This window comes from Ptychodera flava, chromosome 11 (genome assembly GCF_041260155.1).
Source record: "Ptychodera flava strain L36383 chromosome 11, AS_Pfla_20210202, whole genome shotgun sequence".
Classification (NCBI taxonomy): Eukaryota; Metazoa; Hemichordata; class Enteropneusta; family Ptychoderidae; genus Ptychodera; species Ptychodera flava.
The window spans coordinates 9,322,865-9,350,123 of NC_091938.1; the positions used below are offsets into that span (position 1 = coordinate 9,322,865).

Genomic DNA, 27,259 nt, shown 5'->3' on the forward strand with positions numbered 1-27,259 from the left:
AGAGAGCGACTGATGAAGGAACCACATTTTTAGTTCCGAAACACCGTTGAGCTGAGACGAATCACTCAATCAACTAACCGGTTTACCGAAGACCCAGATCACATGACTAGGGTCAAAGCACTATCGATTCACCCGTGTCTTGCCATGTATTCCACACAAAATAAATGAAATGATCCTTTTATTCACCATACCGTTATATTAAACAAACTTGGTAGACCCGATATGTGGAGTTGCCCTCATTTTCCTTTATATTAAACTGACGTCGTCGATGAGCAGTAGGTTTACGATGTTTTAAAATTTTATTTCATTAAAGCAAAGTATACACAATCAAACTTGAATGTACGCCATACTGTCACACACGCATCGCAAAAAAAAAAAAAAAATAGAAACAAATTTCCATTTTGTATGGCCTTCCGTTCCGTTCCGTTCCGTTTCTTCGATTAGGGTAAGCCCACATAACATATTCTTATTCCATATAGCACATATGTTCTCACACGCACATACATAAATACATACTCTACGTAGATACATACATAGATACATATATAGGCCTAGATACATACCTGCATTCATACACACATAGATCATACATACATACATACATACATACATAGATACATACCTGCATTCATACACACATAGATCATACATACATACATACATACATACATACATACATACATACATAGTAGTTGTATAACATCTACATTAGTTTTGCATGCAAAGAATAGATATTCTTCAGTAGCGAAAGGACATATATCCTTAGGTAGTTGTGGGTCCATAGCTGCGGTGTTCTCAGACGTACGGAATAATGTCTTTTACCAGCTGAATTTGACTTTTACGACTTTTAACCCTGTGGTCGAGGGGATTAAAAGTCGTAAAAGTCAAAATCAGCCTGTAAAAGTTTGAAAACACCTTAACAGCACAGGTGTCTGCTATGCATGTATACCGCAACTCCGGACACCTGTGTTAACAGCTGCGGATCCCAAACCTCAGGATACTTAGCTGAGGTTATATATCCTCCGCTAGGTAGCCTGCTTCAAAAATATATACCAAGTTAAAGGGTCCTTGACATTTACATATCATGGCTGACAAAACACCATCAGCAGCCAACCAATCTGTTCTGTAGCCTGACGGATGCATGTATAGCGATTCACGGAAGGCTAGCTAGTTTGCAAATGATTTATCTCGAGTAGTGAATATCTTTCAGTGTCAGTAAGTACATTTATTGTGCAATAACTGTTTGCGGCCGCGGTCCCTTTACCCAGAAACCATAATTTCTACTCAGTCGCTTCATGATACGGCGTAGGGCCACTGTAACTTGTAACCTATAGGCCCCTCTTGCCCTATAGCCCTATATAACCATAGACCTTCCAGAAACACTCTCGAGGGTCTATGTTTTTCTCGAGGCCGAGGATCTATGTTGTAACTCATAATCTGGTAAAAAACAGGTTTTGCCGTCCGACCCACAAACCCAGGCAAAACCTCGAGCTACAGCCCTGCAGCTAATAATCTAGGTGCCATGTACAGAGGCCTCGCCTTGTCAAGCGACTGTCGTTCTACTTGCTCCATCCAGTAGTCCACAGGCCCACGGAACGTTTCGTAGATCGTCGTCGGATGGGAAGTGACTGACACTGTGAGGCCGAAGGCCGAACCTCGGTACCTTTCTTATACAGTACCGAGGTTCGGCCTTCGGCCTCACAGTGTCAGTCACTTCCCCATCCGACGACGATCTACGAAACGTTTCGTGGGCCTGTGCAGTAGTCTATGTAAGTTGTTATCTTGATGCCCGAACAGGAAGTGACCACAACAAGTAACAGCTGAGCTGTACCACGGAGCTAAAAAAGATCCTCTTTTAGCGCCATGGCTGTACACAGTTGCTTGTGTGTAGCCTAGCGAAAGGGACCTTCCACCGTGTATCTGACCATACAGCTCTGCATGGCAGGGCTGTGTGTTACCGGCGTTATAGTGGTGGGAGGCCGTATAACGCCGATAACACTCAGCCCTGCCATGCAGAGCTACTGACTATATAGGCGACTGGTTGCTAGTGTCGTATAGCTGCAGTACAGTAGCTCGAGGTTTTGCCGGGGTATTAGGGCCGTTCGACCCAAATACCCAGGCAAAACTTTCAGCTACTGTATATTGCAGCTATCTAAATGTCGTAGTGTCAGTGATCTACCGGAAGAGAGTTGTAAGCTGCAGTAGTACTGTAGCTCAAGGTTTTGCCTGGGTATTAAGGTCCAGCCCTCACACTCAGGCAAAGCCTCGAGCTGCAGCTAGGGAGTGTATGTTAGAGTTAAAAGGGACAGATCTAGAGTAATAGCCGAAGGTCTCAAGAAAACCTGTTTAAGATAATATGCACCTCAAAAGTGAAAGACTTAAACTTTTGCTCAAACTTTCCTCAGTGAAACTTTCAAACGTTCTCTTACCGAAGCAAGAATCAGGGGTCACCTTGCAAACTTTGGTACTAGAGAGACAAATAACTTGCGATTTCTCGATATTTGAAATTCAAAATGGCCGCCATCCCTGTGTTAACTCTATGGGAAAAAATAAAATTTTTGATTTTCGAAAAACTAAGATGGTGAAAACTTTTTTTTCGCCAAGAGCTTCAAAATGAGCCCCCACAAGTGGTAGGTCAGGAGAAAATTGATAAAATTTGAAGGCCCGAATATCTTTCCCCGAGGTGCGTTCTACCTTAACACGTATCCAAATGTTTGTGTCCTCTTATCTTTGCAAGGGCCAAGCATGCACCCATGGAGGTTGTCTGTGTGCTACCTCCCTACCATACCATAGTTCCTTCACCGGGGACTGTGACCATACCAACTGCCGCCACACACACAAATATCTTATTGGTGTGGTAGTGATCTTGGCCGATCACTATTGTGAGATTTGTAGATAAAAGATGTACAAATTCATCGTCCAATCATGTAGTGCCTGTGCAAATGCATGAAGTGAACGGGATCGGCAGTAAATTTCTCCAAGAATCAGCGATAACTCTACTACGTGGCAGTCAGCAAAAACAGTTTCGATTTCTCTGCTACATCGCGTTCACATAATTATACTTGTACCAAATCTAAGATAATTGGTCAAACACATTTGGCACAGACTTGAAATCAGAACCACCGGGGACCTTTTCTCTGTTCAGAACATTTAAAGCTCTCTGGTTAAATAGGTTGAGGTTTCTAATTTTCTTTCCATGCCGTGACAATTTCGTGTCGTATCACTGCTATATTCCTTCCATCACACTGGAGGGGGCTGTTACATTGCGGTACCCCACTATACAGTGATTTTAATTGAGGAGCATAGACCCTAAAACCTCCATGTTTCAAACTATACCACAGCAAACGTAATTGATGTAAGTAACTTAGTATTGAGATATGCTGTCGTATTTTGACAGGTATCTGTGGCCCAGACCTGAGGGATCGTTTTTGTGATAGTGCTCAGTCCAAAGGTCTACAGCTTTGTTATGGAGCAATCATAAAATAGCATTATGAAAAGAAAGTAGTGCATGTGGCACTTGAGAAATTCAATCGAAGTCATTAAGAAAATTTTTCAGGCACACTGAAGAACAGTTTATCTTGTCTTCATTAGAGTAGTAACTTCTTGTCTGATGGTGTCTATCAAGGACCTCAGGGTAATGTTTATACTTATTATAATTATTATTCAGACTTGCGTACTCTTAACAATCTCCCTTTTGAAACCTAACTCCAGCCTTTGTGAAATCAAAAGGGACAGCAAGTATGAAGTGGAATACAAGAGATATACAACTACTGTAAAAACCCTATCAATTCGACCAGAAAAAAATAATTACGAATTTAAATTGTTGCATCATTAGAAAATTACCAAAGCCAAAATCGTTTTAGCTGTTGAACTTATTAGGGATTTCAACTTTTTTGACAGTTCATAAGTGAATGCTTACCATCTTGGATGATTGAAACATATAATAGTGACTTTCCTGAAGTCCCAACTTAGACATGCTGTGCTGTACATTGTGTATTTTATCGAAAATAAAATGTTCAAAACAGCTTGTCATGATTGGTTGGTTGAATTATTAGAGATTGAGACAGTCCCAGCTTCATCGGTGGTCGAACTTTAAAGGGTAGAATAAAATTATGTTTTGAGACAAAAATAGGGAGGTCACATTAATAGAGTGGTCCAATTAATAGGGTTTTTATGGTACAAGTGCTGAGAACAGGTAGTGAATGATAGACTGTTTTGTCTGTTTGTTCAATATCTGTGTCTGGGATCTGTATGACTGCATATTGTTTAATGATGCCATACTTTTTTATTTCTTCATCCTCATGCAGTAGTCGTCTTCTCCGAGTTGCCAGTAATGCGGTATATGTACGGGTAGCAGTGCTGTTATCACGATGTCTTACTTCAGCAGTGGAAGTATTTCTGACATAAATGACCTCAGGTAAGAATCTGAGCTGAGCCGCAGTATATGTGTGCATGAATTTCTATATGGACCGGGTGTGGCTGTTTGTGGCATGGCATGTAAGATATATACGATAGACTTCCCTAAAAAGAACTAGTGCAGGTCAGGTCCATGGAGGCTTTATTGATATGTTTCCCACACCAGTGTTACAAAATATTTCAAAGCGTAAAAGCTCACTCATTCCTGTGAAGAAATCTTGAGATGCAAGCTAAACGTTTTACCACCTTGGGTTCAAACATCCAACCAAGGCAAGCAAACCTTTCTTAAACAAAGAACAATAAATTTGAAACCTGCTGCTGGTCCCCTGAGTGCTTTGGATAGTGTGGTCGTGGAAATCCTGTGAAAGTACTTCATCATCTGCATAATCATGGGTAAACTTTGGAAGGTATATGGAACATTGTTGTAAACTTGAAGGGCATATATTTTATTTGAAGCATTAGTCTTTAGAAATAATCGCCCTTTTAAAGTGGAACGCGCCTTTGGGACAGAAATTCAGACTCTCCAATTTTTACAATTTGGTTCTGATATACCACTTGTGGGGTTCATTTTAAAGCTCTTGGTATGAAAAAGCTTTTAACCTACTTAGTTTTTCGAAATTTGAAAATTTTATTTTTCTCCATAGAGTCAACACAGGAATGGTGGCCATTTTGAATTTTAAATATTGGTAAATCTTGGGTTATTTGTTTCTCTAGTACCAAAATTTGCAAATTTTATTCTTTATTTTGAAAGAGAATGGTTGAAAGATTCCTTAAGGAAAGTTTGAGCAAAAGTTTAAGTCTTTCACTTTCAAGGCGCATACTACCTTAAGCTTAGACTACCTCTGTCAATTGAAAGTTGAAAATAAATTTCCAGAAAGTCAGGCCTGCAAAGCTTCAAGGTAGAATGCACCTTGGGGACAAGATATTTGACTTTTGAATTTTAGCTTTTATGGCTGAAAATTTCATTGGGGAAAGTTTCAGCAAAAGTTTTAAAGGGAAGTTCACCAAGGATGATTTTTACATATGTGCTAGCTTTGTGGTCACTTACCCGGAAAAGCTATTTTCGCCATTTATAACTCGCGTGATTTTTTACAAAGAAAGGTGAAAATAGTACAGGAAGTTGCCCATGTAATTTGAATCATGAGGAAAAAGCTCCAGGCTTGGAGCTTGCATCATATGATATGGAAGGGACCATATTCAGACAGGTATGGCCCTGCATTGTCCACTCACAGCAACACCGTATTAAACAGCAACACAAAATCTGACAGTGTACAGTTTATTATACGTTAAATATATTTTGCTTTTGAGGCCCATACCACTGTAAGGTGAAGTTATATGTATGTATTATGAATTACAAACACCCATTACAGGTCCCAGTTGAGGAATCCAGCGATTCAGGCTGATCCGATACAATGTCAACAAACTGTGAGAAGAATCGTGGCGTTGATGACACAAGGGATAGACATGTCTGAATTGTTTACAGATATGGTCAAGGTAAGAACTGAAAAAAAAAAAAAATCACAATGGAGAGATTTTGTTCAAAGGAAAACTCACAAAGAGGGAGATCCAACTGCTAGCTTATGTCCATAGCCGGTAATCTGACACAAAAAATAAATAAACATTAAATGAGAAACAAAAATCAGTAGCTATGTTTTAAATTCGTTCTCACAGAAGAATGTTCCACAGGGAGAGAAGATATACAGACTGTTTGCTGTTCTGCTACTTGTGTGGATTTGTTTTGAACCTTGTACTAGTGAAATCAAATCTTTGCACTTTTGTTTTTTTGTGAGAATCAACACTTTGTTTTCCCCCAGAGTTAAAATTAGACAGGGGCAGCCATTTTGAGCTTGTAATATCAGTATAAGATTAAAAAAAAAATTGCTCTATGAACCCCAGGAGTTGTTGTAATGTGAGTAAGTTTAACACTTTAATATTTGACTTTCAAGTCAATTTATACTCATACTCTCTGTATATAATGCTTTGAATTCACATAAATTAAAATATGAAAATGTATAGTAGCATCCATTATACAACAGCATTCTGAGCTTCAGATGTATGTTGCTTTTTACGAAATGCGACATGCAATGAGGGTTAGAAATTCTATATCAGTTTTTTCACACAAAATACCACTGCCCTTGTCTTTGTCTGTGTACCTCACAGTGCAGTGCTACTCAAGACATGGTTAGGAAGAAGTTAATCTACCTCTACATGTCTACCTACGCTGAGAAGAAGCCTGACCTTGCCTTGCTGGCCGTCAACACGCTGCGCAAAGATTGCACCGACTCTAATCCTATGGTCAGGGGATTGGCGTTGCGAACCATGTGTTCCCTTAGGTGAGCACCATAATATCCATAAATGTAATAATTACCATAAATGCAATTACCAACCATAATTGTCATAGAATCGACCATAAATGTAACAAAACAGTCAACCATAAATGTAAGAGTGCCCAACCATAATGTAATACATAAAATGACCATAATGATAAAGATTTTATTGCATTTATGGTTGATTAGTATTACATTTACAGCTGCTTTTGTTATTACGTTTATGGTCACTATGTTATTACAATAATAGTTGTCACTTGTATTACATTTATGGTTGATTGTAATTACATTTATGGTTTGCTGTACAGAAATGGAGATTATTATTTTTATGAAGGTTACAAACACCGGGACATCTTTAAAGCTTCATAATTAGGTGTCATTTATGATGGGTTTCCTGTAGATTTTTTCTGTCTGTAAAATAACAGTTTCATGTTATTTCTGATTGGCTGTGCCAAGATCTGGCATATTGCGCCATATTTCTGTCTGTAAAATAGCAATTTCTTGTTCCATTCCCAAAGTAATGTCACATGCCCAGTGTTCAACCAGCTAATACAGTCTGTGTATACAGTGTGTCCAATTTAACTTGTCTACAAGTAAATCTTAGTCCAAACCAGAATTAACTTGTTGGCAACGACACCACTTAGTGTACCCAGTGCTTGTCTTCTATCATCATGCATTTTTTTTCAGGCTTCCAAATTTGGTTGAATACACCGACCAACCATTGCTAGACGGCTTACATGATAAGAGTGCATATGTACGAAGGACGGCTGTGATTGGCTGTGCCAAGATCTGGCATATTGCTCCAAACATTGTCACAGGTAAGACCCAAGGTTACGTACAACTCTTTTTAGATTTGTTGAAAAAATTCTGCCGTCTGAGATGATACTTTCAACAACTAATATCAAATTTGTAGAGGCAGTTAGAGTGAAAATGGAGCTGTAGTGGAATACATAGCTTCAAGGTTTACCCAACTCTATTTGCATTTGCATTTGCAGTTCAAGTTCAACCTCCCAAAACACCCCATCTTTGAATACATCAAAAATGAAAAACCGTGCTCAAAATATATTGCACATTGCTTTAATTCTAATATTTTTAAAGATATCATAATAGAAAATGGATATTCCAAAATAATTTTTTAAAATGATAAATTGTATTAGGTCAAAAAATATAAATTGTGCTGTTCCGATAACGTGGTTTTCAAAAATAGGGTAGGTAGGTCGGCAGAATTTTTTTTTCAAAAATATTTTTATTTTTAAATATGCACTTTTCAGGGGTTCAGTGCGATCAAACACTGGCCACAACATTTCCAGAAAAACGTATCATACATATAAAAGGAATGAAAACATAAAAGACGTCCTTGTTCAAGCAAAATCAAATGCCAGGTAACGAACATTTACGGGTTTTTTCTTTCTTTTTTTTACTTCCGTGTTTATGTTGCTCTAAAAAGTTTAGGGTCGGCAGGCAAAAAATAGGGTAGGTCGGGTTATCGGAACAGCACAATTTTTTTTCTTTGGCCTTACAGTTGTTATATTTCTTATCCTTATACAATGTAGTTGCCATGATAAATCACAGGATTCTGTCATTGTCTCTTTGCAGAGCACAGCATAGTTGATCAACTCTACACAATGCTACGAGACAAAGATCCCATAGTTGTCACCAACTGTCTAACAGTGTTGGATGAAATCCTGCATCGTGACGGCGGCGTTGTCATCAATCAAAACATTGCTCATTACTTACTCAACAGGCAAGAATCCAACGTCTTGTTTCCAAAATATTGTCTTAGCTGATTAATTCTGTGACTATCAAGAGAAGATGTCAGTATATACCCACGTCTCATTTGATTCTTATGAGATACTGATATTTGATTGTTGATATTAAGCCTTTGAGTGCTGTATTTTTTCTCACCAAAATTTTAGCGCAACAGTTTACCAATTTAATGAACTTTTTTAGCTCCGCTGTCAGCGACGCGGAGCTTATTCGATAGGCTGATTGTCCGTCGTCGTCCGTCCGTCCGTCAACAATGGCCTTCTCCTCTGAAACCGCAAGTCCAATTGCTTTGAAATTTTATATGCAGTTCACTTTGGGTGACCTCACTTCAGTTTGTTCAAATCGTGGTGAAATTTGCATATTTGTATTTTTGGGGCATTTTTGGTGTTTTTGGTAAAAAAATCTTCTTCTCTAAAACCGCTTGTCCGATTGCTCTGAAATTTGATATAGTTTGCTAAGCGTGACTTCAGTCAGATTTGTTCAAATCGTGGTGAAATTTGCATATTTGTATTTTTAAGGCAATTTTTGTCATTTTTGGTAAAAAAATCTTTAAAAATCTTCTTCTTCAAAACTGCAAGTCAGATAGCTTTGATATTTGGTACATATGTCCGTAGGGATGATCTATTTCAGATTTGTTCAAATTGTGCAGAAATATGCAAATTTGCATTTTTAAGGCAATTTTGCCATTTTTGGTCAAAAAGTATTTCTCAAAAGTACTGGTCTGATAGTTTTGAAATTTGGTATACAGGTTTCTACAGATGAAGTAAGTAATATATATTGAATTTCTGATGAAATCTGTAATTTTGTATTTTTGGGGCAATTTTTGCCATTTTTGGTCAAAAAATGTGTATTTCCAAAACTACTCATCTGATAGCTTTGAAATTGGGTATACAGGTTCCTACAGATGAACTAAGTGATATTTATTGAAATTATGATGAAATCTGCAATTTTGTAATTTTGGGGCAATTTTTGCCATTTTTGGTCAAAAAATGTGTTTCTCAAAAAGTACTGGTCTGATAGCTTTGAAATTTGGTATACAGGTTTCTACAGATAAGCTAAGTAATATATATTGAATTTCTGATGAAATCTGTAATTTTGTATTTTTGGGGCAATTTTTGCCATTTTTGGTCAAAAAATGTGTATTTCCAAAACTACTCATCTGATAGCTTTGAAATTTGGTATAGAGGTTTCCATAGATGAACTAAATGATATTTATTGAAATAATGATGAAATCTGCAATTTTGAATTTTTGGGGCAATTTTTCCCATTTTTGGTCAAAAAATGCGTTTCTCAAAAAGTACTTGTCTAACAGCTTTGAAATTTGGTATACAGGTTTCTATAGATGAACTAAATTTGATCTTTTGAAATTATGATGAAATCTGCAATTTATGTTTTTGGGGGGCAATTGTTGCCATTTTTGGTCAGAAAATTTTATTCTCAAAAAACTACTCATCAGATAGCTTTGGTTGACATGTTCTTAGGGATGATCCGATGTGATATATTCAAAGTATGATGAAATCTTCAATTGTGTATTTTTGCAGCTTATTTTAGCCACTTTTTTCTGGCCACTGCATTGAGCTATCAAAGATTTCCACCTTCATCAACATGTGTCAAAAATAGTTATTCTCTACATAAACATAGCGGAGCTATATCGGCCGCTAGGCCGCTTGTTGTAATTTTTCTGATAATTTTTGACCAAATGAACACAATACTTCATCAGCCACAGTTTTTTATCAAAATTTTGGCAAAAATCTGACAAAAATTGACCGAGGTATATTTTTCATGAGGGCGACAAAAATTGACATAGGCGCTCAAAGGGTTGAAAATATGGATCAAAGAGATTCATAGCATTTTCATCAGCAAAATCATCTGTTCCTAAAGTTTGAACAAACACAATCCATTAGTATCTGCTATTTTGATGCCACAAGTATTTCAATTAATCAGACACCTGTAATACTTGATTATTTTTTCTGATATACTTGTCAGAGCATCTACCAGTACTACATGATTGTGCAGAATATTATAATGCTCCATAAACCATGTCATCTGCCCGCTATTGAAGCATTCAAAACAGTCACTAAATGTACATGTAGCAATGTACACGGCCACTGAGTCGATAAAGTTCCTGCAAGACAACATTTCAGATATCACATGTACTAATACAGGGTTAATGATCTCTGGGAATTCCTGAATTGAAGCAAAGAGTTTGTGAGTGAAAGGGCCCATAATGCATAGAATAATGTACGAGGTGAAGCTGAGTACATTATGTTATGAAAGGTTATTTAAGTCCATTATGGCTGGAATGGGGTACATATTTTTATTATTTTATAGTTGTCGCAATGCCAGGGAATTTGTAGATATAGAAAACATCTGGGGCCACAATACTGGATAATCAGATACATTATCTGTAATAATCTGGGGGATGACGTCACAAAATTTACTGGTATTAACAAAGCTATGAAATAATAATATTATAAAAGTACAATCATAATCAGTGCCATACTGTGTCCTTCTCTGTGCATCAGGTTATATGATTTCAGTGACTTGGGTCAGGCCAGGATTTTGCAGCTGCTACTCAAGTACAAGGTGGAATCGGAAGAGGAAACATTTGACATCATGGTTTGTTTTCGTCAATTTATATGACGCTTTCTAATATTGTCCCTTTCTGAACAATTATCCTACTTTTAGATGATTACAGGTTTTACAAGTATGTGGAAAGCAAACAAGTAACAAGTGTGTTTCACAAAATCTACAAAGATACTTGTAGTCTTTGTAACAAATTGTATAGGGTTTATCAAGTTTATGTATGGAATATTGCACACCGTGCCGTACCTTGATTCTAGAAGTGATACTTCAAATGTTACAATAGATGCATCTGGTAATGCCTCTGTTTTTGAACCGCTGAAGGTATTTTTTTGTGTATCATTGTGGATTGGGAATAAAACTCTGGCTTGTGAGAATAGATAATCAGAAAAATTGAAGTGCGTTTGTGTGGTGATTTGTTATAAGAAAGACTAGTTATAATACATGTATAAGTTGGCTAGGTATACTCTGTAAAGTGGACCAAAGAAACCCTTGGATGGATTTACCAAAAATCATCATGGTCACTAACAATGCACCTCTATGAAAAGTGAGTTTCATCAGGCAAGCTCTCTCTCTCTCTCTCTCTCTCTCTCTCTCTCTCTCTCTCTCTCTCTCTCTCTCTTGTTTTTGGTCTCTCTCTATCTGTCTCACTGGTGCACTCATTAGATTCTCTCTCTTCCAGAATGTAATTGATGCCTGTCTGAAACACACCAATGGCGGTGTGAGTGGCAGTGCCATGGCGTTGTTGCTGCAGCTGACCCAAGACTTGCCAAATATCCTGCCTGATGTCTGCAAGAGAATCAAAGGCAAGCTTTTATTAGCTTCGCTGTCAGCGACGCGGAGCTTATCAAATAGGTTGATTTTCCGTCGTCGTCCGTCGTCCGTCGTCGTCGTCCGTCGTCCGTCGTCGTCCGTCAACAATTGCCTTCTCCTCTGAAACCGCAAGTCCAATTGCTTTGAAATTTTATATGCAGTTCACTTGGGATGACCTGACTTAAGTTTGTTCAAATCGTGGTGAAATTTGCATATTTGTATTTTTGGGGCATTTTTTGGTGTTTTTGGTAAAAAAATCTTCAAACCGCTTGTCCGATTGCTTTAAAATTTTATATGCAGTTTACTTAGGGTGACTTCAGTCAGATTTCGTTAAATCGTGGTGAAATTTGCATATTTGTATTTTTAAGGCAATTTTTGTCATTTTTGGTAAAAAAAATCTTTAAAAATCTTCTTCTTCAAAACTAACAGTCAGATAGCTTTGATATTTGGTACATATGTCCCTAGGGATGATCTATTTCAGATTTGTTCAGATTGTGCAGAAATATTGAAAATTGCATTTTTAAGGCAATTTTTGCCATTTTTGGTCAAAAAATGTATTTCTCAAAAAGTACTCAACTGATAGTTTTGAAATTTGGTATACAGGTTTGTATTAATGAACTAAGTAATACATATTGAATTTCTGATGAAATCTGTAATTTTGAATTTTTGGGCAATTTTTGCCATTTTTGGTCAAAAAATGTGTATTTCCAAAACTACTCATCTGATAGCTTTGCAATTTGGTATACAGGTTCCTACAGATGAACTTAATGATATTTATTGAAATTATGATGTAATCTGCAATTTTGTATTTTTGGGGCAATTTTGCCAATTTTGGTCAAAAATGTGTATTTCCAAAACTACTCATCTGATAGCTTTGCAATTTGGTATACAGGTTCCTACAGATCATCTTAATGATGTTTATTGAAATTATGATGAAAATTGCAATTTTTATTTTGGGGCGATTTTTGCAATTTTTGGTCAAAAAATGAGTTTCTCAAAAAGTATGGTCTGATAGCTTTGAAAATTGGTATAAAGGTTTCTACAGATGAGCTAAGTAATATATATATAATTTCTGATGAAATCTGTAATTTTGTATTTTTGGGGCAATTTTTGCCATTTTTGGTCAAAAAATATGTATTTCCAAAACTACTCATCTGATAGCTTTGAAATTTGGTATACAGGTTTCTATAGATAAACTAAGTGATATTTGTTGAAATTATGATGAAATCTGCAATTTTGTATTTTTGGGGCAATTTTTTCCGTTTTTGGTCAAAAAATGTGATTCTCAAAAAGTACTGGTCTAACAGCCTTGAAATTTGGTATACAGGTCTCTATAGATGAACCGAATTTGATCTTTTGAAATTATGATGAAATCTGCGATTTTTATTTTTGGGGCAATCGTTGCCATTTTTGGTCAGAAAAATTTTATTCTCAAAAAACTACTCATCAGATAGCTTTGGTTGACATGTTCTTAGGGATTGTCCGATGTGATATATTCAAAGTATGATGAAATCTTCAATTGTGTATTTTGCAGCTATTTTAGCCACTTTTTTCTGGCCACTGCATTGAGCTATCAAAAATTTCCACCTTCTATATCAACATGTGTCAAAAATAGTTATTCTCTACATAAACACAGCGGAGCTATATCGGCCGTTAGGTCGCTTGTCTCACAGATAACGCTCTGCTTTACATTTTGGTTTTCGTTTTTACTGTGAACATTTGGTCATTCCCTTTTATAATCAACCTTTTGTTGGAACCCACTTGTCTATAAAGCGAAGCAATACAGGACCTCTTTAGAAAAAATTTGGGAGTGGGGGCACATCAAAGTGAAAGGTGAAATTAAAGACGTCACTTTTACTAAGATACTGCATGTAACAGTAGATGTAATACATATATCTGTATCAGGTAGCTGTTTACTGTCTACAAACCAAGAGAATAGCGGTAAGTTTTTGTTTTTAAATGCTTAGTGCAATACCAGCACACATTGCACACAAAAATACACCATTACATCTGTCACTCAATGACAATATTCATTACTTCTATTTTCAGGTCCACTGTTGCAGCTACTTAGCAGTGGTAACTCAGAGCTATGCTACACAGCATTGCAACACGTACAGCTACTGATCAGCAGGGTGCCCAATCTTTTTAATTCTAATTACAAAAAATTCTTCTGCAGGTGAGAACGGCAGCTAATGACCCCTTAAACTATTATTGCATTGATGCATACAAGTCAAATGATTCACAAAATGAATGTACGGGTATCAGAACCTAGTGTATGTGGTAAAGGTCATTTTGTTGCACTTCTCAGGATGAAAGCTATTAAGTTTTTTTTGTCGCAGTGATATCACATTGTATGTGTTTACAAACTCATCCTCTATCAATCAAGTAAATTCTTAATCAAATTTGGACAAGAATTTGTTCTGAAATTTTATATTATACTGAGTTTTGACCTGCTAAACTTTGTGTTTCTTTTTCACTGTGCTATGGTGTACAGATCAAGACATCCTGACTGATAATCTGCTTGCTTTCTTGTCCCAGGTACAATGATGTGTCGTATGTCAAGCACAAAAAAATCGAACTATTGACACAGGTGTGCTGTGAAGACAATGTCAAGGACATTGTCAATGAACTCAGGTAATAAATACCAGCACAACCAAAAGATTTCATTGTGTGAATCAGCATTCTATCTTACTGTTTGTACAAATATCCTTGAACTTGACTTGTGAATGGTAGTTCTGAAGATGTTTTGCACATGGAAACCTTGTACCATTGATACCACAAGTGAAAATTGGAGGGTAATCCTAAAGGTAGTATGTGCCTCGAAAATAAAAGACTTGAACTTTTGCTCAAACTTTCCTCAAGGAATCTTTCAGTCATTCTCTTTCAAAATCAAGAATAAAAATCAGCGGTCACTGTGCAAATTTTGATACTAGATAAACAAAAAACCAAAGATTTACCGATATTTGAAATTCAAAATGGCTGCCATCCCTGTGTTAACTCTGTGGAGAAAAACAAAATTTTTGATTTTCGAAAAATTGAGATGGTAAAATTTTTTCTCACACCAAGAGCTTTATAATGAGCCCCCACAAGTTGTATATCAGAAAAGAATTGTAAAATTTTTCGAGTCTGAATATCAGTCCGGGATGTGTCTTCTACCTCAACATTTGATGGATTGTTTATCTGTTCTTTCTCTGACAGTGCGTATTGTACGGATGTATCTGAGAGCATAGCTAGGAAGTCCATCGAAGCCCTTGGTGAGATAGTGAAGTCTAAAGTGAACTGTTCAGCACTGTGCATGGAAAGACTTATAGGATTGTTAGATCTTCAGTTGGATTACGTCACTTCACAGGTCCTGGTCACTGTGCAAAGTATGTTACTTAAACTGAATAATTATGTTCTCAGGGGTGGAAACAGCATGATTTTTTGCCCTATAATCTAGTTTTCTACAGTATACTTGGACCTTGACAGGGAGAAATTTGACCTAAAGGGTTTGTGTATGATACAACAGTGTTCTATATATATGTCCTCTTTTGCATCACATCATATATTGCTTGTGATGAGCACATTTGCAACGGTGCAGAACTGAAAATTTCCATTTACAAACCCAACACATGTATAGGTCCAGCCACATGAAACCTATAAAGGCCATGTCTTCATCTTTGCATCAGCAAATTACCAAATTTACAATGGTCATTGGAGATATCAATACTTTTAATTATTGCTTTAATATTTTAGCTCTGATTGTAACTACGAGTAGAGTTTGACATTTTGGCATTATTAAAATTGCAGGGTTGAATGGCTTTGTTGCTAATTCTACATTACCACAATGATTTATTTTCCACACCAGGTTTGCTACTTCTAGATAGGAACCAAACTTTCATCAATGCCGTGGTATCACAGCTACCAAATTGTGCAACGCTTGTACAGGACAGTAAAGGGAAGGCAGCCATGGTTTGGCTGCTTGGACACTATGGACAGGTGTGTGTGTGTGTGTGTGTATGTGTGTGTGTGTTGTGTGTGTGTGTGTGAGAGAGAGAGAGAGAGAGAGAGAAAACATTGCTTAACAAAACTGATAGTTATCACAGAAAAACTGATAGACACTACTGACATTGTGATTTGATGAAACCCAGGTATATATTTGGTGTATGCATAAAAGGTAGAGAGTTTCTGGCCTGTCTCTATAATGCTATAGACTTGAGGTAGTCACACAGAGCTATTTGGTCAGAATTGTATTGACCTTGAAAATGATATAAGCATCCCATCACTTTTTTATTACAAATGTAATCTCAGATCATGAGAGAATGATTAAAAACCTCCTTCCCTTGTTTCGTTATCAGCTCCTTCCAGACAGTCCATACCTTCTTGAAGACATGATAGACAACATAGAAGAGGAATCCAGCACATCAGTCAAGCTGCACCTCACGACAGCAACTACAAAACTGTTTTTCAGCCGTCCAGCGGAATGCCAGGACATGCTAGGCAAATTATTGGAATACTGCATCGGTAGGTGCCCATGCTTTGGAAGAGAATTGGTCCAAAAGCAAATCGATCGTTATGAAAGCAATTTTCTCCCTTTTTTCCTACTGCAGTTTTAATAGTTTTGGTCTAGGTTTAGATAAAGCAAATGTTTTTAAGTAACAGCAAACACTTCAAACAAAGAGAATCACAACTAAACGGAGCTTCCTCAACATAAAACTGCTTTTACACATGCATGTATGTAAAGATATATAGAAGGAATAAGGGGCTACATGTTGACATGTACAATGTTTATTTATGAACAAAGGCAAGAAGAAAACTGTAGTAAACAGGCAAGGGGCGGAGGGGGTGCTGTGGCGCAAGTTTTAAATAAGTCCAGACACGATGTTCCATGAACAAGATGAAATCATTCTCAGTTCATGCTCACTTCATATTCTGCAAATATTTGTGAATATCTATTTTTACTACCATAGACATTCATGGGCATGAAAACAACACACAAACATTGGTTATTAATGGTCAGTCACATGGTCCTCATTGACCAATTACACTGTCTGAGGCTGTTGATGTGCAAGGCATGGTATTATAAATACATATAATTTCACTTAAGGAGCTTCACTGTTAGTGACAATACTTTTAGGTTTATGAACTCTGCATCATTGTGCTTATGAATTGAAATTATATCGTTGCCTTTTTTAACAGAGGTTGACAGTGACATTGCTGTCAAAGAAAGAGCAACAATGTACTACAGATTGCTCAGTCAAGACGTCCAGAAAGTAAGTTTTAATTTAATTCTTCCGTCATTACTTAACCAGTTTATATGATACTGTCTGTCAATACATTCACATAAGATGGAGAATCGGTTAAGCTAGTATGTGCCTTAAAAATGAAAGACTTAAAATTTTGCTCCACGTTCCTCAATAATACTTTCAACCATTCTCTTACCAAATCAGAAATAAAAATCAGGGGTCACTGTGCAAAGTTTGGAACTTAAGATACAAATAACCTAACATTTACCAATATTTAAAATTCAAAATGGCTGCCATCCTCGTGTTAATTGTATAGGGAAAAATAAATTTTCAATTTTTGAAAAACTTAGATGGTTAAAATTTTTTCTTTTTTCAAGAGCTTTAAAATGAGCCTCCACAATTGATAGACCAGAAAAGTTTTGGGAAAAAGTTGAGTGTGAATATTTGTCCCAAAGGTGCGTTCTACCTTAAATCTGTATCTAAGTTCATCCCTAAGAATGGTGTGGAATTTTTTGTGTAGTAAACCCAGCTTTCAAAACTGCAGAGTGTCTTAATAAATTGGTTGCTCTTTTTCACCTCCCACTCTAGGCAAAAGAAATAGTTTGTTCCTCACAAAGTGCAGTACAGGAATTTGAAGATACCTCGGAAGACATCTCTGATGTGATGAAGAGTTTTAATTCTCTGGCAATTATGTTTGGTAAGTTGAGACAACCAGTAAACCAGTTTTGTTACTAGCTTTTCAGTCATGGAATTAAAAAAAATGTTTTTGAAAGTGATCTTGCCTGCTCCAAATACTACTAGAGCGGCCCCTTGGTGATTGATCTGTAATCATTCAGACAAGGATGGAATGAGATTCTATTAGACTGTTTAGAGACATACATGTTGATAAATTGTCCAAAATGTAGAAAGCTGCAAGCCAAGTAAATTAGCATACTGCCTGGTAACTATGAGCAAAAATAGACAGATGTGACGTGTAAACCGTGTGACAGACAGAAACGCAGTTTGCACTTGATACTTGAAAACATTCACAAATATTCAACAAGAGCATTGTTGAACTAATATCAACAATTAGTTTACAATCTTTTTCATCCTAAGTACACCGATGAGAACAGCAATTAAATTGACATTTGTCAACGCATAAAATCTGAATTTTGTTACACTAAAAGATCCTTTGGATCTCTAGGAGATTAAACAAGATATATACTGTAGAGTGTAAAGACAGAGAATATCACGCATAGTACTTTCTGTGAGTTATCATTTATGACTCTCAGGGATTACTGAAAGCGTAACCATAAGCAGACTTTTCTGGTGCAGTTTGATTATTAAAAAGAATACAGATGAAGTTCTCTGCTGTCCTCATCATTGCTTTAGTGCTATTTGGATGAAAGAGGGTGTACAATTTTCAACTGATGTGAATTCAAATACTATTATCTAAGATCCAAAACGGTTCAGAAAAACTGAAGTGTACATGTACGGCACTTATTTATTGGTTATTTCTGTGATGTGATGCTATGTTCATAGGGCCCAGGAGATGGAGCAACATACAGCTGAGAGACAAGGAAAGATCAAAAAGTGAAATTTATAACAACAATGAAATCCAACGAGTGAAAGCTACACAACTGCCACAGGAAAGCACAACTGGAAATCTGGTCAGTATTGGTGATGATAATGATGATGATATGGACAGTGCAAAAGATGGAGATACAGGTACCGCCAAGACGATAGAGCTGAGAGATGATGCAACGATTTCACCGGAATGTTTTGAAGAAAAGTGGACAAAACTGAACAAAAGGTTAGCAATGTCACCAAGTTTATGGTTCCTAGCATGAGTATGCATACTATTCCAACTCTGATAATAATAACTGTGACAAGTTGTTACAATTATGGTATATTTATGCACACAGTTATTGCAGTGTAAATATATTGATGCACAAGTTTTTGCAATGTCTCGTTTATTATGCAGAAGTTTAATTTTTGCAATGTATTGTATATTTATGGTCAAAATTATTGCAGTGTATCATGTCTTTGTGCACAAGTTATTGCAATGTAGCGTATATTGATGCGCAAATTGACTAGTGATGAATCATTATGATGGCAATTGTCAATTAAGGCTAGGCGTGTAGTTCACTTTACATGTACACTGTTTAGCATCAGAGAGCCCTGGTAATGTACCACATCAGAGTTCTGGAACATTGCCTTCTACGGATTTCTCAAAGAAAAGACCTTGTGATAACAAAAAATGATCATACAGTCAGGGTGTTTACAGTGAACTTGGATAAGAGATGACCATAGAACTTGATGTTGACGTAAGCAAGTTCAAGTAATGTATCTGAATGGCAGCTGACTAATTCTTCTTTCTTCAATCTCTGTCATACCTCATATTATAGAAAATCTGGGAATTTCAACTCAGTGCAAGACTCCAGTGCAATATAGTGGAGGAGAGACTCAACAAACATTGCATCAAAACCATGGCAACCAGCCCCTATGAAAGTGACCCGTGGAAAGCTTTCCTCTATGCTCAGGTACGTGTATGATAGACACAGCAAATACTGGCACATTTTCAGGGAATAGTTTGAAGAGCATCATCCTTATCAATTCTATACTCTGAGTCAAGTTGTAAAGTTTTTAAAATTTTTCAAAGTCACATGTAGTCCCCAGTGAACATGTGCAGCATACAGCGTTTTAACCCTGTGAACCCGGCTCGGACAGAAATGTCCGATGACGTCATAGAGTACCAGGGGGTCAGGGTGCAAAGGTTAAGGACACTAGCATGCATTTTTAGCACGTCATACTAGTTCAAGGTAGTACGTAGCCAGAAAGCTAACTCTATGGAGAAAAATTTAATTTTTAATTTTTGAAAAATTATGACTGTCAAAAATTTTGTTACCATATGAGTTTCAAAAAGAGCCCCCACAAGTGATAAATCAGAAAAGCATGATGTGTCCTGTATAACATTGCCTGACAGACTTTATATCATTTCCAGACCAATGAAACATACCGGCACATAAACAAATTGTTTCACTAACTTTACCTGGTGGTGATAATGTATTTTGCTGCACAGTGGTGTCTGTTGCAGTGATATTCTTGATATCATGTTTTATATGCTGATTTCAAACTACAGTAATTGAAAAGGATTATTAAGTAGATAATGGTGTAGGTCCAAGTTTGTCTTCACATCACTTTAATTTATGAAATACGATTTCATAAAAGTTTGTGATTGTATGAGAAGAAAGGATCATGGTATGATTGTCTATGGATATTCTTGTCAGACCCGTGTAGGCATCAATAGTAGTTGCCTGTTATACAGCAATCAAGTTTAATTTGCTGTATGTAGTTTGTTTGATAGATTGCAGTGTGAAATTCAATAGGCAGAAAAAAACCTCTGTGTTTCTCCCCATCCCAGCGTAATTATTCATCGTGTCACTTTGACCTAGCATGTCCTCGTGTCTTGTCTCTACAGGATACAAGCCGTTGTACGTATCTCTTTGAACTTCTCGTTGACCAGCAAAACCAGAATGCCAAAGTAACAGCTAAACTGGACAGTGATGATGCCAGCAGTTCTTGTTTGAAAGATCTCCAAGGCATGTATCAGGCTGCTTTGATGGAATGAATTTTCTGCCGTGATCTCAATATTCATCCACAGCCTCCAAAATGGAGTCAGCACATGTTCTTGCTGGATAATTGTAATTCTTTTTCTCTGTAGACTCAGTATCAATACTGTACTAGAATCTGGTATCGGAAAATGGTGTTTAACCAAACTATTGGCAAATATCCTGATATCTGGTTTGGTTATGTATTTTCATGGCTTTTTTAACATCAGAGTTTTTTCAGCACAAGCCGACATATTTGGTAAGTCAATCCTGTCATGTTTGTTCAGATATCTGTTGAGCTGATTTTCAGAAACTCGGAAACAGAAAGTTATAAACTTTATTTCCACCTTTGCTCAAGGAAACTTCAAACGGTTCTCTTTCACAGTAAAGAATGAAAAAATAAGGGGGTCACAACAAATTTTACTATTAGAGAAACAAATTATGTAAAATGTACTGATATGCTAGATTCAAAATGGTCACACTACATGTACATGTATACCTGCTTTAAGTCGGTTGGACAAAATAATTTTGAAATTTTCAAACGACAAGATGCTGGAAACTTCATTTCATCTTCTGACTTGAAAATGAACACACACAACAGCAACTCTGATAAGTATTGTAAGAATTTTAGTATTCCCAAAACTGCTTAAGACGCATTTTACCATAAATTATTATGGATGACACCGAGTCTTCAGTCTTGTATATTGTTTGAGGTACTGTGCTCATGTTGTTGTGAGAAGTTTGCCCGTCTATATGTTATTACAACAGAAGCTGAATTTTCATCAGGTAGATCCTAGATCAAAATGCGCCTTTCCACATCTGAAAAATGAGTGCCACACTTCCATCAAATTGAAAATTATACACAATTCCATAATTTATCCCCCTACTTCATACCTGTTGTATGTGTAATGTTTACACTATGATACTCAAAACTTGCCCTGTGCTGTGTTTTCATGATAGAATAACAGTTGTATACAATGTAAATATTGCTGTCCTTGTCATGTGTTGTAAATATAATTTTTTTAAGTTGCAATAAAAAGTTGATTTATGAATTAATTGATTAATTTCTGTGATTTCATATGCATTCACAATCTCGATATAAAATGATAATGTAGTATCATAGGACATTACATTCTTCAGGTATTACAGTATTTACATAATATTGATAAACCTTGTATTTATTCAGATTTGTATTGCAGATGTATGAAAAGCTTGCCACAAAGTTTCAGAAAGATGCCACATTAATATGCCTCAAAATCTCAAAACCTTTAACCCTTTTGAGTACCATAATTTTTCCCACCAAAATTTCAGTGCAACATCTTACCAATTTTTATGAATTTTTCTGTACTTTTTTGATAGTTTTGGACTTAATTGACGTATCTTTCCATAGGCTAAAGTTTTTGACCAAAATGTGCGGAAAAACATGAAAAAAAATTGTCTAGATCTGAAAAAAATTTGTTGCTGGTATATTCTATAAAGACAACAAAAACTGACTTTGACACTCAAAGGGTTAATTTATAGAGCCTAAGGGGCTGCAATTTTTTCCCATTATTTTCACAACTTTTGTTGTTGTGCCGTATTCACTGAGATGAATGTGTCTGAGGAAGACAGAAACAAGCACATAAGTTTTCACATGGAAACTTTTCAATCCAGTATGCCTCCTAAACGATATCAGTGTTGCATTCAGCAAATTTAATAAACGTCAGTGTTTTGCTCTGTTAAAAAAGTACTGATAATTAGTAGTATGAGAGTTAGGACAAAGGGAGCAGTCTTTTGGAGGGGTAATCAGTCGGAGGCAATACACTATGGACCAAATGGCTCATCGAACCCCATGGAATGGAAACATAACAGCTTTAATCGTAATACCAAGATGTTCTCCTTGTAATTGGCAACTGCAGTCAGGTGCTTGGCTTTGAAAACCTCAAGATGAACATAACAAATATTCGTCCAGAGTATTAAATTGTCAATTGATCAACCATTGGAGAAATCCTGGTCATATTTCAGACTTGCCTTAGAATTTGGTTTATAGGTGTAAAAGTGCTAGGCATGGCATGGCATGTTGTCTCTATGAAGCTGTAAGATCGGTCCAACATTACAGTGGTGTGTGTTGAACCATTGGCAATAGGAGAACTAAACATATTGTCTACATTGCAGAGTTGCCATTTCTCTCAGGTGTAAGTATTGTCTAGCAGGAATATCAGTTGACCAGAACGAAGTCAACTCTGCAAAAGTTGAAATATTGTCTGGAAGGAGGTTGGACATAGTCTAAACGACACCACCAGATCACCACAAACAATGTTAGCAAATGAGGCATTCTGGACAGTTACCGGCATGTGTATGGATGTGTGGTGTTGTTTTGACTACAAGTTTCCTTCCAGATAGTGTTTCAACTTTCGCAGAGTTGACTTATTTGTGGTCGATTGATATTACTACTAAGACAATTAATTACACCAGAGTGTTGGCAACTCCCCAATTTAGACGGCATGTCTAGTTCCCATATTGCCGACGGTTCAACACAAACCACTATAGTCAGCCATGTGTGTAAGATGAGCCTGGACTCGTAAGTGTCATTGAGGTTTGCATTATCAATTTTGCCGATTTATAAGAGCAGATTTCCTTCACCAAATGCAAAGTAGTGGTATACCGTGATTTAAAATTAAACTGGGGCAGAAATACCAAAATTAACTTTCTGTAGATACCTGTCAAGAATGCACTTTCCTCACACTAGGAAAAACATCAATACTGTAATAAAAATCCAAATCCACTTTATTTTAGAAAAAAATCAAAACTAAGTCATATGTCTACACCTCAATCAACCCCATACTGGCAGTAATATTCATTCTACATGTAAGAATCAAAAATTGCAAATCAGGCAATAAAAAAAACATTCTCAAAAATATCAGGAAAGTATTATTGTCTGCTACAGAGTAGCTTTCAAAAACTGGCATTTTCTATTCCAACTTCTATTATGGATGCACAGAGAATACGGCTAGATGCCCTACGATTGGTTGCCCATGTTTCAAATATTCAAATTAGATCACGCATAAATTTGAATACAAAACAAATGGATACTTGGCCTTGCAGTAGGATTTATATATTATTTGCATAACAAAGTCATGAATATTCAGTTCTCAAGCCACTTATTTTCATTTATAACATTTCATTGTCTCAGGAATTCTCCAAAAAAATTGGGGAAATAGAAGACACCAGTTTTGAATTCTTCTCGTAAATAATCTTTGAAGTTTGGTAGTCTGTTCTGAATACATCAATGATAAGGCATCTTAAAGGGTAAGCCTGACTACAACTGTAATGTTAGCTGTTCCATAAACAAAAGGCTACGTTCACAAACGAGGCTTGTCCATAACATCACACAGTCTCTCTTAGAAATATACACACACACAACCAAGGATTGACATCCAGAATTTTACTGGGAAAGATGTCTTTTGAATATGTGGGGTTCTTTCAAGCTGCACACAATCATAATTTATACAGAATACACTGAATGTTGGACCACAACTGTAAAATCTGCAGGAAGGTATACCACAGTCAAAAATTAGTGTCTCAGCCCTTTCACCCCCACAATTGTTGGTAGAACCCAATGGTCTTCTATAGCAAAATCAGAACACTACACATGGAAATGGGGGTGATAGGGTTAAGGAGTCCACTAACTGTCAACAGATGGGTGTCTTCAAACCGTGTCCTCAGATGATTCTTGTAAAATGTTTTGCATTTTATTCATAAAGGGGAGCAAGATCAAAATTCAGGCTGACAAGACCCCAGACACAAAGAAAACCATACTTTACAATGAATACCTTGTGAATAAAAATATATATATCACCAGAAATATACACATACAAGTTACACATTCAAACAAGCTGACTGATTTTCTGACCATACCTCTAAACTTCAAAAGATGGTACAGTCCTGATAGCCAGTACTAGGGCCGTACCAATACTGTATATTTATTAGGTAATGGAGACTCAACAGTGTAGATTCTTCATTGCATTGTGAAGGCTGAACAAGTTTAAACAGAAATTAATAGATACATCTAGTGCTAAGTGAATTAAAAAGTAAAATACGATTATTAAAACTCATTTAATATTGCTGTTTTTCTTTTTATAATTCATTTTATAATTTTTTTTTCAAATTTATAAAAGAATTTGCATCATATTATTTGATTGTAGGACACAATGATTGTTTTGTTTGTATGTATGCATGGGTTTATTTTGCAAGATATATTAAACTGCGCCGAAATCGGCAAGAAAAACTATTAGAAAATATAAATATGTAAGACACCAGTCAACTACAGCAAATACATACACTTGACTTTATGAAGCACAGACTCTTAAAAAAATACTGTGAATATGTTAATAAATAATACTAGGCTACACTATGGCAATACTGCTATGAAATGCATACATCATTTTTGGGGTCACCGTATTCTCAAAAAGTTGGTGGCGCTTGTGCTAAAAGTGCGATGTGACAACTTACAGAATCGTGAGCACTGACAGTGCACAATGCACTGCACAGAACAAAAGTATTTCGCAAAAGAAGTCATTTTAACAATAAAACTGTAAAGACTTCCACACCAACCACATCATTGGTTGGTAACAGCACTGATTACATCTAACAGAAGTCAGCAAATGGCAAGTTAAAAAACATTGATTTAAAAAATATTTGCTGTGACATACATTTTTAAAATCTTTCACACAAGATTCGCACGGTTATGTGATTTGTCTCTGGACAATTTTTGTTTGAAAGTGATGTAATGTGTTTGGGGTTATAGTGTATTTGCCTAGTGGTATTTTCACAGGGATGATGAACAGCTTTCATACAATAATTATCCAGACAAATAGATAAAATATTAATCACTTTGTTTGTATTGTTTTTTTAAATGAACACTGCCACCATTTGGCAGAGAAGAATCTTCAGAAATATTTCAGGTCTGTCTTTGTTGCCAAATGTGTACAACAACAGGGTTTTAAGTTTGAATGTTACATGTGTGTGTTGCAGCTGTGATTCTAATTCTGACATCTGAACTTGTAACTTTTTGTATATTTACTATCACTATCAGAATTTCTGTCGCATAATAATATGAACAACAGTGACAACTTAGGTGTGTAAAATGAGAAACCCACAAACAGGGAACTATGCCCTCTATGCCAAATGCCAAAATTCTTTTGTTTTTTTTCCTGCTCTATCTGCACACCTTGCACATATATATCGATACTGTTCAGACTGCAGGAAGATGGCTGATTACATATCTCTTCCTTTGTATTTACTTTCCCTTTGCTTTGCTACACCTCTCTTTGGAAAGCTCAAAGGTCATAAAGGCTGGCAAATGATGTAATCAAAAGAAGTGTTCCCTGAAGCAAAAAGAATGCTCTTACGCTCAAAATTCAAACTTCTACAGCCACTGAAAATGTTTCATCCCCGTTACAATAGCTTTAGTTAGTATAATGCTTTAATGAAGTAACCGCACCTGAGATATTTAAAAAATTCCATAATCATATCCCCGAATGTCTCCACCCCCTCCTTCCTCCCTCTCCCCCTCACTAGTAAAGAGTCATGATTAAAAATTATCAAATATTCAAGTTTTCACTCGTTTAGTTCTCTCAGATTAAGAATTGTACAATACTTGGCTATAAAAATAAACTACTCTGAAAAATATCGCGAGGTGTTCCCCCCACCCTACCCTACTTAACCCCCCCCCCCCCCCCCCCCCCGCTTTTTTCAAAGAGAATGGAGCTTGCCCTGATTGACTACGGACAAGACTTGGCAAGACTGAAGATAACTGGGTCCATGCTTAAAGTTAGAGTACAGTTTAGCCCTATCTTAACCCTTTCACCAACATGGTTTCACCCAATCCCATTGTTTTCTATGGGAAAGCTGGACTTCTGCAAAGGGAACTGGGGGTGAGAGAGTTAAGGAGTATGCTTGCATTTATTCATTTATTCAGCATGACAGGCGCCCTCAACTGAGCACTGATTTCTACCATATAGAGGATACGGGCCCACTATTCTTCAGGGATGCCAAGGACTGCTCCATGAATGGTAATGAAAGCGGTGTGTAGGCTTGATTTAGTAGACCCAGTTGACAGGGACCCACTGAGGAGCCGAACTTAGCTGCTCCACTGAGTCAATTAGCTGGTTGAACGCCTCGTCAATGTTGTTGTTGACGATTGTCAGGTCAAAGTAATGGGCATAGAGGCGCTGGATTCTGGCGCTTTCTTCAACTGTCTTCTGGAGATCCAGATCCTGGAAAATAGCAAAGACGTCTTCAAGGATTAACACCATTCCAAACATGGTATTCTTGACTTGCTAGAGTTCAAAATTCACACAATTTTCAATTAGACCAAATAAAAAAAAACATGTTTCCTGTAACATGCCTCCGAAAATTAGGGTAGATACGTTAAAGGAAAATTTGTATTCTTGTGGAGACCCATAAACCATGGTAAGAATTTACTTAAAATGTTTTGAAAATACAAACCAACTGTGGAGGGTTTTCCTAGGTTCGGTAGGATTACCAGAAATACACA

General features: G+C 36.6%; 2 protein-coding genes across 5 annotated transcripts in view; one reads left to right on the forward strand and one right to left on the reverse strand.

Moving 5' to 3' along the window:
- Positions 1 to 1,064: 1,064 nt before the first annotated feature.
- On the forward strand, positions 1,065 to 18,960 carry LOC139144326 (AP-4 complex subunit beta-1-like). The gene is made up of 16 exons (XM_070715028.1): positions 1,065 to 1,215; positions 4,308 to 4,417; positions 5,787 to 5,910; positions 6,577 to 6,749; positions 7,431 to 7,561; positions 8,340 to 8,487; positions 11,036 to 11,129; positions 11,776 to 11,899; positions 13,956 to 14,082; positions 14,445 to 14,540; positions 15,105 to 15,274; positions 15,754 to 15,884; positions 16,244 to 16,409; positions 17,085 to 17,158; positions 17,720 to 17,828; positions 18,653 to 18,960. The coding sequence occupies exons 2-16, from the start codon at positions 4,371 to 4,373 to the stop codon at positions 18,958 to 18,960; spliced, it is 2,022 nt and encodes a 673-aa protein (XP_070571129.1). The 5' UTR covers positions 1,065 to 1,215; positions 4,308 to 4,370.
- Positions 18,961 to 23,469: 4,509 nt separating this feature from the next.
- LOC139143468 (protein PALS2-like) overlaps positions 23,470 to 27,259 on the reverse strand; it is a 70,512-nt gene continuing 66,722 nt past the window's right edge. For all 4 annotated transcript variants that reach the window (XM_070713808.1, XM_070713809.1, XM_070713807.1 and 1 more), the window contains one exon: positions 23,470 to 26,978. In XM_070713808.1, coding sequence (XP_070569909.1) covers positions 26,802 to 26,978 — 177 coding nt within the window. In that variant the 3' untranslated portion in view covers positions 23,470 to 26,801. The remainder of the gene's footprint in view (positions 26,979 to 27,259) is intronic.